Genomic DNA, 12,975 nt, shown 5'->3' with positions numbered 1-12,975 from the left:
CAAAATGTGTTTCTTCGGTGAATTGAATTGAATTTCATTATGTCGGCGCGAACGACGTTTCTATAGGTGTCATTATACGATCGCTGTTCCTTAACGCCCTCCCCCACCCACAAATCATTCCCCATATACGGTTTCGATCTAAAACGGGGAATGCAAAAGGTACTGTACTTAAACCAGTGGTGGACATCAGGGCCTGCAAGGCCTTCTCTGCTGGCCTAAAAATATTTGAATCACAGACTAATGTGAATGACATTTTGTCCATGAATTCTGATGAAATCATTTCAAATTGTCTTCCAGCTTCTTTCATTCATTTTCTTGTTGTATTTAACTAATTTACTACCAAGCAATGTGCAAAAATGTGTCCACTCCAGTGCCAGGGTTTTTGTCAGTCACTTGAATTCCTGGATCAGCAGAATATTGACTTTCAGGACTATATAAACATTCAATATGGCGTAAGAGACCTTTGATTCTCTTCTTTCATCATAAAAAAAGAGTTAATTCATAAATGAGATGGGTCTGGAGTTATATGAGCTTAAAATGGGGGTGGATGTAGAAAAATACAATGCAATATATACATATTGGTTTATATAGCAATTTAACAACAGCTGAAGCTGGAACAAAGCGCGAACATGGAAAAAAGGGAACTACTGCCCCCTTGTGGAAAGGAAAAAACCATTGCCAGAGGCCATGGCCAGCGCTTTATCGGCACTCAAACAAGAAAAAAAAAACAGTGGAGGAGGTAGATGATGGCGTCTTCCACACTGATGCTGGGCTGGTAGGCAAATTGTAGCGGGTCCGGTGATGAGCTTGCCAGCGGTCGCAGGTGGGCGAGGACGAGTCTCTCCAGCGTCTTCATCAGGTGAGACGTCAGCACCACCGGTCTGTAGCGGTTGAGCTCATTTGGGTTGACAATCTTGGGCACTGGGACCAGGCATGACGTTTTCCACAGCTGTGGAACTTTGCCCAGCTTCAGGCTCAGGTTGAACATGTGGTGGACAATGACACACAGCTGGTCGGAGCAGGTCTTGAGGAGTCGGGAAATGATGTTGTCCGGACCTGCTGCCTTCCTCACATTCATCCTCCTCAGTTGGTTCCTCACCTGCGCAGTTGTGAATGACAGGCAGGAACCAGGAGGCAGAGTGGCGGCTGAGGGTGTGGCAACGGTTGGGAGGGCAGTTGTTGGTTGCGGGAAGCTGGTCGTGAGAGGGGCCAGGAAGGGGAAGTCCACAGTGAGAGTTGGTGCAGGTGCAGCTACAGGTGGAGTTGACAGTGGGCCGGGGGCGACAGGCGCCTTGTCAAATCGATTGTAAAAGCGGTTGAGTTGATCTGCCCAGTCTTTGTCTTTTTCGTTCAATGTCACTGGGCTTTTATGGCCTGAGATGTTTTTCAGGCCCTTCCAGACACCAGCGACATTGCTGGCTTGTAGCTGCTCCTCCATTTCCACCAGTAGGCCTTCTTCCCCTCTCTGCTCTTCCTCCTCAGTTGGATCTGCACAGCCTTCAGTTCCTCTCTGTTGCCCGACACAAAAGCCCTTTTCTTTTCCTTCAGGAGGGCTTTCATGCCGGGATTAATCCACGGTTTGTTGTGGGAAAAACACGCTTTGTAGATTTTCAATTCTTCTGCTATCTTAATAAGAATCTAACAAGTGAATATGCTCTTTCACTGTTTACATTGCTGCGAGGCAAGCATATAGACTAGTAGTCACACGATTCAGAAAGTACTTATGAGGTTGTGTGAAAAAAAAAATATTTTTAGCTATCTGGCTGGCTAGCTATTAGCTGTCTAGCTGGCTGGCTGTTAGCTGTCTATCTATTAGCTATTTATTCGCTATCCATTAGCCAGCTGGCGAGCTATTATCTGTCTAGCTGGGTGACTGGTAGCTGGCTAGCTTTTGGCTATCTGGCATCCATTAGCTATTTATTCGCTGTCCATTAGCTAGCTAGCTTTCAATCTATTTGAGTTACTTCCGGGTGTAAAGTGACCTTGAGAGTTTTGAAAGGGGTTTATAAATGAAATTTGCTATTATTATTATGATGATGATGATGATGATGATGATGATGATGATGATGATGATGATGATTATTATTATTATTATTATTATCATTATTATTGATAGGACTATTTATTGCATATATAAATAGTCCTATCAATTATTATTATTGTTATTAATATTGTTATTATTATTATTATTATTATTATTATTATTATTTCCTCGATTCCACTCGATGTCTGTATAATATGTGTTGGATTATTTTTTTTTTTTTTGCTTTGTGCAGGATTCAAGTTGCATGTCATACCCGAAGTCTTGCCGATGATGCGGGTTGCCATTGCAGGAAGAGCCGCCGCCGATATGGGGGAAGGATCCATATGGGATAGACTCACCGGAGGAGGAACGAGTGAAGATGCCTTGAAAGATGTCACCCCTATGCAGAAAAACAAAATCATATTTGACACTCATCATGTGACGGGTACAGAGGTTAGAGGTCAGAAGACGCACAGTGAAGGATGACGTCTCTGGCGCGGAGAAGCCGCTGATGCTCCAACAGGTCCAGCAGCTCAACAACGCGTCCGTTCCTGTTGCCCCATTGGCTCATGACCTCGTCTGTCCGCCTCTCCTTCTTCTCAGCTAAGCGCACGCCGACTTGATCTCCAAGGACCGCTGAAGCTAAAACAAGACATTTCAAAATGGCCTCAAGTGATGTCGGAGAAGGCCCTCAGGAATATCCAACCATCCGTCCATCCAACCCCAATCAACCTAAATCCAACCATCGAATCCCAGACTTGCAATTAGGGTCAAGATGTGTATAAACTCTATCCCAGACTACATATATTGTATATATCATATAACTATGTTTTATCTGCTTTTTTTCTGTATTTTTATACTTTGCACTATGTATAGGTCTTTTTACGAAACGTTTTTGTGCAGTTTCAGTCTTCTGATATTTTCTATTTGTACATACAATACTTTGTTTTTTTTCCTTCTTTTTGACAATTCCCCACCCCTTTCAATTTTGCTGCAGTACATTGCAAATGTCCCCACAGTGGTACGATTAAATGCTATGCATCTTCGTAGTCCTGCCCAGCACCCCCCTCTATCTTATGGCGTGGGTTATTATTATATAACTCTACTATCGCGGGTGGTCCTGGTCTTCACTGACCGTGAAAAACGAGGGATTACTGTATCGTGTAAAATGATGTCCACTCCACATCTGCATCCATTGGAACTTGATCATCATAGAACGGGCATTCTCCCGTCCGTGACTCACTTCTCAAGGTTTCTCAGTTTTCGTCGTTTTTCTTTTTTTTTTTAATTTAGACGCACTAACAAAACCTCCGTCCAGTTCCAACTCGGGTTGCCACTCACCAAAGCGAGTCCAGTCTCGGTCTGACAGTCCATCCATGACCCGGCAGAACTCCCACTGGACTGATGCTGGTAAGTTGTGTATAAAGTAGTTTCTGCCGTCGCCTTGGGACATTTTCTGAAGGAAACCTCAACTCTCAATGAAAGTGGACTGACTGACTGACTTCGGAGCGCTAGCATGCTAACAAGCTAACAGCCCAAAGAAAAAGATGCCAGCGGAGCCGCTTCCATCCGGACCTGGATGGCTCGGACTCATATGTGCTAAATGTGACTAGCCCGTCGGATTCGAGGAGTCCCGGTTGGGTTGCTTCCGGACATGATGTTTACCAGTGTGCACCAGCAGGAGCCACTTCCGGTAGCCGGCATGCCAAAATAAATTTAGCATTTTGACCGCGTCTCAGTTCCAATAATAATAATAATAATAATAATAATAATAATAATAATAATAATAATAATAATAATAATAATAATAATAATAATAATATTTCGAGGTGTAAGTGTGAGCCGAATGGTGGTCCGGCTATGCATGTCCTGCGATTGGCTTGGAACCAGTTCAGGGTGTCCCCGGCCTCGTGCCCGAAGACGTCTGGGATGGGCTCTCGCACCTCCCATAGGAGGATACGATGATTAGAAAATGAGTTGCTCATCATTGTATTCGTATTATTAGTGCAATTACCATCGTTGTTAACATCATTATTTTTACGTTTTTTTCTGAGTATTTATTTTTTTAATGTTTTGAGAACATTTTATGTTATTTTATGAGACCGTTTTCCATCGAAGTGAATGGACTCGCCGTCTCAGTGGGACTCTGGCTCAAAGTCTCGCGAGATCTAATGACGCCTTCGCCACTCGACATTTCAGTGTTCATCTCGCGATGTTGACGAAGTGACGGTGGTTGGAAAAGGAGTTGGAGGGGGTAGGGTACAGCAGATATTTTGAGGCTTTTTTTGGTAATAAAATTATTTATTTAAACAAAAATGGCTGCCGTGGAGAGCGAGGAGGAAAGAATGTACGTACGCTATATATTTCATCCTCTGGTAAAACGCTGCTTGTCTTGCGCCTCCGCCATCTTTTTGTCGTCTTTTTGATTTCACTCCGAAGTGCGTTTATTTGACACCGGCCTTTCTCGGCGTTGCGATCTTAACTGGCATACGTCACCAACTTCCAGCTTCGTGTCTACTTTATCTCCCGATTTCTCCTCCCGCTTTCCGCGCCGCTTCACCGAGTGCCCCTCGGACCCTGAGTTGGGCAGGCAGACGTTCGTACACGCTGGTCGGTTGGCCCGCGGGATGGCGATGTCATGCCCGCCTGCTGCCTTCCGCCCTCGGGCTCTCAATGAAATGACCACGCAGGTGTCTTGTATCCTATTAGCTAGTTAGTTACTCAAGTGTGTTTCAATGCGAGTGATTTGTATTCATGAAGCTCGAGACTTAGCGTTCCATGCCCATAACCCTTCCGGCCAGCAGCATCCTTTGAGCCCAAGTACTGCTGAGCCAGGCGTCACATGCGCCTCCTGTTGTCACCACTTAAACCCCATCGAGACATGGTCACAGTTTAGGGGGGCAAACGGAAAGCTGCTGAAAGTGAGTGACTTTACCTCACGTGTATGACTTATTTTCCAAACCGGCTCACCTTTTCAGAATCAGAATCATCTTTATTGCCAAGTATGTAGAACACAGAAGGAATTTGTTTCCGGTAGAACATGCTGCACGAGTATCATCATCAAAAAATTGCTAAGTGTACACTATACAGTTCCATTTGGGCTACTGTTGAAAGAGTTCAAAGAGTTAATGACTTGGGGGAAGAAGCTGTTTAAATGTCTGCTGGATTTGGTGCGCATGGATCGGTAGCGCCTGCCTGAGATGAGTAGCTGGAAAAGGTGGTGGGCAGGGTGCGGAAGGTCCAGTAGGATTTTCCGCGCCCTAGTTTGGATTCTTACAGTGTGCAAGACCTCGAGAGTGGGTAGGACGGTGCCAATTATTTTTTTCCGCCGTCCTAACCCTCCGTTGAAGTCGGATTTTGTCCATTTTTGTGGCTGCCCCGAACCAAACGGTGATGGAAGAACAAAGGATGGATTCGATGAGAGCCGTGTAGAAATGTTGCAGCACCTCCTGTGGCAGGCCATGTTTCTTTAGCAGCCTCAGGAAGTACATTCTCTGTTGGGCCTTTCTCAAGACAGAGTTGGTGTTGACCTCCCACTTCATGTCCTGGGAGACTGTGATTCCCAGGAACTTGAAGGTCTCAACGGTTGACACAAGGCAGCTGGATAGTGTGAGCGGTGGCTGTGGTGATGGATGTTTCCTGAAGTCCACAATCATCCCTACTGTCTTGAGCGTGTTCAGCTCTAGGTTGTGACGGCTGCACCAGAGCTCCAGCTGCTCCACTTGTTGTCGGTACGCAGACTCAACGCCGTCTTTGATAAGACTGATGACTGTGGTGTCGTCTGCGAACTTTATGAATTTGACAGCTGTGTGCGTTGAGGTGCAGTCGTTCATTTAGAGAGAGAGAAGAACAATGGAGACAGGACGCATCCCTGGGGGGCTCCAGTGCTCGTGGCTTGTGTTGAGGATGATATATTTCCCAGTTTGGCGATGAGGAGTTCTGCTATGAGGGTATTGAACGCAGAGCTGTAGTCCACAAACCGGATCCTTGCGTAGGTTCCTGTGTTGTCAAGGTGGTCGAGGATGTGGTGCAGTCCGATGTTGACTGCATCCTCCACAGACCTGTTTGCCCGGTAGGCAAACTGAAGAGGATCTAGCTGAGGTCCGGTGATGTTCTTTAGGTGGTTCAGCACGAGGCTTTCAAAGGACTTCATGACCACAGACGTCAGAGTCTATAGTCGTTCAATCCCGAGGGTGCTGGTTTCTTTGGAACTGGGACGATAGTAGATTGTTTGGAGCAGGATGGGACTTCACACTGCTAACTTCTGCTTCAACTTCATCATCCTCACCTCAAACCAGTGCCCAGTGCAGACCCCTGCCAGCAGTGCTGGGCTCAGTGAAGTGGTGACAACTTCATCAAAAATACACACTATTGTTCAACCCCTCTGATGTAATGCCATTCAGAATTCAACCACAACACTTTTGTAGTAGACGTAATATCCATCCATCCATTTTCCGTACCGCTTATTCCTCATGAGGGTCACTGGTGGTTCAGGGACACCCTGAATTGGTTGCCAGCCAATCGCAGGGCACACAAAGACATACAACAGTCACACTCACACCTAGGGACAATTTGGAGTGGCCAATCTGCCTGCCATGCATGTTTTTGGAGTGTGGGAGAAAACCGGAGGACCCGGAGAAAACCCACGCGGGCCCGGGGAGAACATGCAAACTCCACACAGGGAGGCGGGACCGGGACGCGAACCAGCGACCTCTCCACTGTGAAGCCGGTGTGCTAACCACTCAACTACCGGGCCCCCCGTAGACGTACTACTACTACTACTACGACTACGACTACGACTACTACTACTACTACTACTACTACTAATAAATACATTTCATTCCTAAGCAACTCTCAAAGTCACTTTATAGTCACAGGATAAGTTTGTCTGTGGGTGAGCAGCGGCTGTGTGAGTGATGGGTGGGCTCGCCAGCGATCCTGATGGCTCTGCGGGTGAGGCGGGTGTTGTAAATGTCCTGAAGATAGGAGCCACCACAAAAACAAAATGGTGATGGGAGTGAGATCTCTGCAGTTATGCATGACAATGTTTTGGACTAAGCTTTTATAGAACCTGAAGGGAGTCGCTGGAAAAGGTGGCGGGCAGGGTGCGGAGGGTCCAGTCGGATTTTCCTTTCGCACATTCTTGTCTTGATTCTTGTCGTGTGCAAGTCCTCGAGAGTGACACTGAGCCAATGACTTTTTCCGCACATACTTGTCACTGCGTCTGTGTAAGCTCTCAGTCGTACAGGAGTGGTCCACCGACGAGAAGGTTTCTTCAGCCATCATCTGTACGAATTAGAAGGTTTTGGACGTTTCGCCTCCTATCCAAGAGGCTTCGTCAGTGAACTAAAGTCTGACTGGTTGTATCGGCCCTATATATATATATATATATATATATATATATATCCCTAATGTCCAGCCATGGCGGCGCCGGATACAGCTATGATAGGTCCCTACTCTCAGGTTGGGGGGAGCAGAGGACCACTCCCTGTGGCCCCACTGATTGTTCCTACATTCCTGACTAACGACTGGCCCATTTCCCCCACTCCCACCGGTATCACCTCATCAGCATTACGAATGTTGCCTAACCTGTTTTGCCTAAGCAGGCTATTGTATGAACGATCCAAATTGAACCTCACCCACCAGACCGGTTTAATGAAGGATTTTGTTGTAAAACAACAAAATCCTTGTTATAAAAGAACAAGAAACCTTCTCATCGATACTTGTCACTGATTATTTTGTAACTCATCTATTTGTGCAATGTCATCTGTTTTCCGCAGAGAGGAGGCCACAGAGGGCCAGGAAGAGAGAGAATGGCCACACAGTAAGACTAAGAAAGCTTCGAAGGTTCGGGGCAATGTTGAACAGGTGTCCAAATTTCAGGAGCCCTTGCCCTCATTAGGGGCGGAGTCACAGACCTCGGTGAGTAAAGGTGGTACCAACAGCGTCATGATTTTGATCACGGAACGTGGTTGTGAAGTATACAGTGATACCTCAGCTCACAAACTTAATTGGTTCCCAGAAAGTGTGTAAGGCGAAAAGTTCGTCTTCCAAACATTTACTTTCCATCATAAACCATTAAAATGAGAATAATCCGTTTCCAGGTCCCCATGAAACACAATTTTCTACGAAATAAGCCTTCAAACTACACAAAATATACCTTGTTTTATGGATAATAAATGTGCTATTGTATTGTAATGAAAAAAAATAAACTGTACTGTATAATCAAGGCGTTTTATTGACCTGTGTGATGGTTGTTGATGTAGTTGCCCCTTGATGATATCCGAGTGAAGTTGCCGTGCTTTCTCGGTGATAATACCCTCACTCACACTGTCCCCTGCTAGCTGCTTTTCGATAATCCAAATCAACAGAAGTTTTTCAACCTATTTTATTGTCTGAGACCGTTGCTTAGACAACACAGAAACACCCTTAGCCACACGTAGCAATGGTCGACTTAGCGTACTGGTACTGGGATGCTAAGTCACACAAACGCACACCTCGTTGGTGTTTTTCCATGATCTCCTTTTTCTGCTTATTTTGTGTCCTCTTCGGCTTTTCCCTCCCATAAAAGTACTAAAAGTACTAATAGTACTCGATAACAAACCACGTCTGCACTCAAAGAAGGGGGTGACGATAACTAGTCCACCAGCCACTGTGGCACAGTGTTTTGGTTCGTCCACAGATACTAGTTCATCAGCCGAGACTACATCCTCGCGAATGTAATGTTCATGAGGCGAAACGTTCGTGAGCTAAAGCGTTCGTAAGCTGAGGTATCACTGTCCGTGTATTGTCGGTGCCTCTCTGCTAGCCGTCAGAGCCAGTGGCGGGGCCGTCGCAAGCAGCAACCTGGAGCGAGTCTGCGGAATCTCCCAGGCAGCGGCGCTCCATCATCCGAGATCGTGGACCGCTCTACAACGACCCATCGCTGCCCGTCGGCTGGACCCGCAAGCTCAAGCAGAGGAAGTCTGGACGCTCCGCAGGGAAGTTTGACGTCTACCTGATCAAGTAAGATGCACTGTCAACATGGTGCGCCTATCCTGTTCTTGCCGACATGAGCTAGGAGCTCTTATTTTGCGGCAAAGCTCGGAGGGAAAGGCTTTCCGGTCCAAGGTGGAGCTCATCGCATACTTCCAGAAGGTCGGTGACACCACGACTGACCCCAACGATTTCGACTTCACCGTGACAGGACGCGGAAGCCCTTCCCGCCGGGAGAAGAAACCTCCCAAGACATTAAAGGTTGTCAAACCTTCCGGTAGAGGCCGTGGAAGGCCCAAAGGTACAAAATGGTGGCAGTGTACAATGTTTAATTGTGCAAACACATACCTGGTAATGGCCTATGTGTGCTTTATGTTTAGGCAGTGGGAAGACCCGTCAGGTTACGGAGGGTGTAGCTATGAAGCGTGTTGTTGAGAAATCTCCTGGAAGACTGATGGTTAAAATGCCACATGGCAAGGTGGAGTCCACCGGTGAGACCACGCCCACCACTACCAAGGTGCGAAGTGTGGCGTTTTCAAGAATGCCACGTATCATATGAGAATACAGTGATACCTCAGCTCACGAACTTAATTTGTCCCAAAAAGTGTGTGTAAGGCAAAAATCATCTTCCAAACATTTATTTCCCATAAGAAACCATTAAAATTAAAATAATCAGTTCCCAGGTCCCCCTAAAACATAATTTTCTCCTAAATAAGCCTTAAAACTACACAAATATACCTTATTTTATGTATAATAAATGTGCTATTGTATTGTAATTAAAGAAATAATCTGTCCTGGATAATAAAGTAGTTTTATTTACCTTTGTGATGGTCGTTGATGTCATTGCCTCTTGATGATATCCGAGTGAAGTTGCCGTGCTTTTTGGGTGATAATATCCTCACTCACACTGTCCACTTCTAGATGCTTTTCGTTAATCCAAATCAACAGAAGTTTTTCAACCTATTTTGTTGTCTGAGACCGTTGCTTAGACAACACAGAAACACCCTTTGCCACACATAGCAATGGTCAACTTAGCATACTGCATAATGCACATTTCGTTGGTGTTTTTTGATGATCTTCGGCTTGACTAATTTTCTTTTGTGTCCTCTTTTGCTTAACACTAGCCTGTGGTGGGGTCTTTTTTGGTCCCAAAATAGCATAAGTATCCTCGATAACAAACCACGTCTACACTCAAAGAAAGGGCGTGTGTAAAACTAGTCTGCCAGCCACTGTGGCGCTGTTCGACCGTGTGGTTTGCTGTTCGTCCGCCGAAAACTAGTCCACCAGCCACCGTGGCGCTGTTCGACCGTGTGGTTTGGTGTTCGTTCGCCGAAAACTAGTTGGTATGCCAAGATTATATTCTTGCGAATTTAATGTTTGTGGGGCAAACCGTTTGAGCTAAAGCGTTATGCGGAAGTATCACTGTATTCAGGACATCGTGTTGGTATGTGTTCTTTAAAAGAGAGTATGACTTGTGGGCGTGGTGACTGCCTTTCAGATGTTAGCTCCTGCCCTGCCACCAGTCAAGTCACGTTCAGGCAGGAAAAGGAAATCACAACCAGATCCTCCTGCCCCCCAGCAGACTACAACTCAGAAACGTGGCAGGAAACCGGCCTCGGTTTCAGCAGCTGCTACAGCGGCCATGACATCTTCCTCGTCAGCATCACTCTCGGGTATGTCAGCAGCAGAGAGCTATGCCGCCGCCGCCATCATGGCCGCTGAGGCCAAACGCAGAGCCACGAAGGAGTCTTCCAGCAAAGCTGTCGTCCAGGAAACAGCCCTACCCATCAAAAAACGCAAAACGAGAGAGACAATTGAGGAGAGAGAGAAAGCAACGTCTAGCACCACCGAACCTGGAAATACGGCGCCCTCCGAGGGCGAATCCAGTCAGAAAGAATCCACGCAAACTATCCAACTCGCCTCTTTGGAAGGGAGCCAATCCCAATCCCAGAGGCCGTCCTCTCCTCCCCAAGAAAGTCACTCGCACGGACATAAATCGCACAAAGGGAGAAATCACAAGGAGAAGAGTGGGCCAGCAGATAGCCAAGACCAGGAAGCGAGTGAAGACATTGATGATTTGGGAGGAAAAGATGCAAGGAGTAGTAGCAGTAGCACTAGCACAGGTCCATCCAAAAGCCACAAAAGGAAGGAGCGCTCACCACACAAACATCATCATCACCATCATCATCATCATCATCATGGCCGCCACCGACAGGGGTCCCCTCTGCATCATCCTCATCCAGCATCTGGACCCGCCTGCAAGTCCCGACCTAAAAGTGAGTTACATGCTGAATCCCAGTCCAGTGAGCCCAAACCACCTCCGCTTTCACAGCCCTTGCCTCAACCATGCCCACTGGAGCCTCTGCAGACCTCACATGCAACTCAAAGCCAAGCTCTGTCTCAAGTTCCAGAAACTCACTTCTCCCCCATCAGGAATTCCCCCACTCAGCCACATCCCGACAAAACTTCACCATCAGTCCAACACAAAACTCAGCTTGCTTCAGTCTCGCATGTCCAGCCTCCACAGACAGAGAATCCTCATCCACAACCCCCAGGAACGCTCCAGTCTCAAACCCAATCCAGAGCCCACTTTGAGACTCAACCACTTACCCAACTCCAAACTCAGATCAGGATGCATCACGCAGCCGAACCACAAATACAGTCCAGAACCTCTGCCCAAACCCAAATTTTGTCCAGTTCACCAACACAGACTCAACTCTCAACAAAGATCAGACCCCCTTCGCACCACCAACTTCAAAGCAGACCACACACCAGACTCTCTTTACCAGAGTCCAGGCCCCTGCCTGCCCGAGCACCGCAACAGTTGCATCAGAACCAACCACAGATGCCCAGGCCTCAATCGCAACAATCACCATCCCAACAACAATCTCGCCGCGTGAGACCCAACACGGTCCCTGCTCAACAAAGCGAGCAGCCTCAAGACCTGAGCACCACACCCCCCACTCGCAGCCAGGAGGGGAGGTCCAGAACCGAAGTACGAGCCGAAGCAGGACATGTTTCAGAAAACAAAGACCCAACTGGGGAGTCCAACAGCACTGCGATGCCTTCCAGTTCAATTCGCTCCGATCCTCCCGGAGGACTAGGGACAGAAGGCAGTGTCAGTCTTGTGTCCGAGGCAGAAGACAGGGCGCGGCGACAGGCAGATTCGGAGGAGGTGGACGAGAACAGGGGACTGGTCTCCCCATCAGCCGTTCCCTGTCCCGGCCGAGAAGAAACGGTGGAATCTCGGACTGCCGTCAGTGAAAGAGTCAGCTGATCAGTGGGTGCGTTTGGAAGTGGATTTTGCCCTTTTTGTGGACTGACTTGTTACCAGTGACGGCTATTCCTCCGTCTTTGTGCTCTGTTGTTCCACGGAACCACCTTTTCACTTTTGTCAATGAAATGAGCGTAACGCTAGCACTGACGATGACTGAGAATGGATGCTGTCATTTTTTTAGGAAAAAAAGAAAATACAGGTAACATCTGACTTACGACCGGCGCGACATATGGCCACCCGTACTTACGACCACAACCGCCAGAGCCTTTTTTTTTTAATGGTACCGCAATGCGCTAGGATCCGGCAACGCATACTACAATTTTGGCCAACCAGCATCTCACTCTTGCACAGCAATCTACTGCGCGACTACACTCAATACAGTAGTTATACAGCGCAGATACCGTCTCGGCAACATCTCCTGTAGTACTGCACACTGCTTTTTACCTTCGTTGTCCGCCTGAGTCCCAGCGTGTATGTCGGGCGACCTTTTCTGACGATTTTACAACACTGCGCATGCGTGGGAAGCCGTGCTTATTTGGGTCAACAGAACGTGTGTGCGCAGACACTAAAAGTTTAGTATAAAATGTATAATTAAACTGTACAATAAACAGTTTTGTATATACAGTAAAGTCTCGTTATATCGATATTCAAGGGAGTCCGAAAAAATATCGATATAACTGGGACTATCGAAATATGCGAC

At 47.1% G+C, this 12,975-nt stretch overlaps 2 protein-coding genes across 4 annotated transcripts in view; one reads left to right on the top strand and one right to left on the bottom strand.

Moving 5' to 3' along the window:
- irak1 (interleukin-1 receptor-associated kinase 1) overlaps window positions 1-4,834 on the bottom strand; it is a 38,450-nt gene extending 33,616 nt beyond the window's left edge. Inside the window, exons 1-3 of one of the 3 annotated variants that reach the window (XM_089004682.1) lie at window positions 4,379-4,834; window positions 2,498-2,665; window positions 2,298-2,423 (exon numbers count right to left, since the gene is read on the bottom strand). In XM_089004682.1, coding sequence (XP_088860808.1) covers window positions 2,298-2,423; window positions 2,498-2,594 — 223 coding nt within the window. In that variant the 5' untranslated portion in view covers window positions 2,595-2,665; window positions 4,379-4,834. Of the gene's footprint in view, window positions 1-2,297; window positions 2,424-2,497; window positions 2,666-3,364; window positions 3,701-4,378 lie in introns of those variants that run through there. The other 2 variants (XM_089004669.1, XM_089004674.1) reach the window with 2 other exon arrangements.
- On the top strand, window positions 4,214-12,698 carry mecp2 (methyl CpG binding protein 2). The gene is made up of 6 exons (XM_089004658.1): window positions 4,214-4,370; window positions 7,804-7,945; window positions 8,832-9,028; window positions 9,106-9,299; window positions 9,379-9,515; window positions 10,497-12,698. The coding sequence occupies exons 1-6, from the start codon at window positions 4,339-4,341 to the stop codon at window positions 12,273-12,275; spliced, it is 2,481 nt and encodes an 826-aa protein (XP_088860784.1). The 5' UTR covers window positions 4,214-4,338; the 3' UTR covers window positions 12,276-12,698.
- The last annotated feature ends 277 nt before the right edge of the window (window positions 12,699-12,975 follow it).

Source organism: Hippocampus bargibanti, linkage group LG01 (assembly GCF_051943395.1).
Source record: "Hippocampus bargibanti isolate YZ-2025 linkage group LG01, ASM5194339v1, whole genome shotgun sequence".
In the NCBI taxonomy this organism is placed as follows: domain Eukaryota; kingdom Metazoa; phylum Chordata; class Actinopteri; order Syngnathiformes; family Syngnathidae; genus Hippocampus; species Hippocampus bargibanti.
The sequence above is the reverse complement of the archived record's forward strand: the minus strand, read 5'-3'. Positions and strand labels throughout refer to the sequence as shown.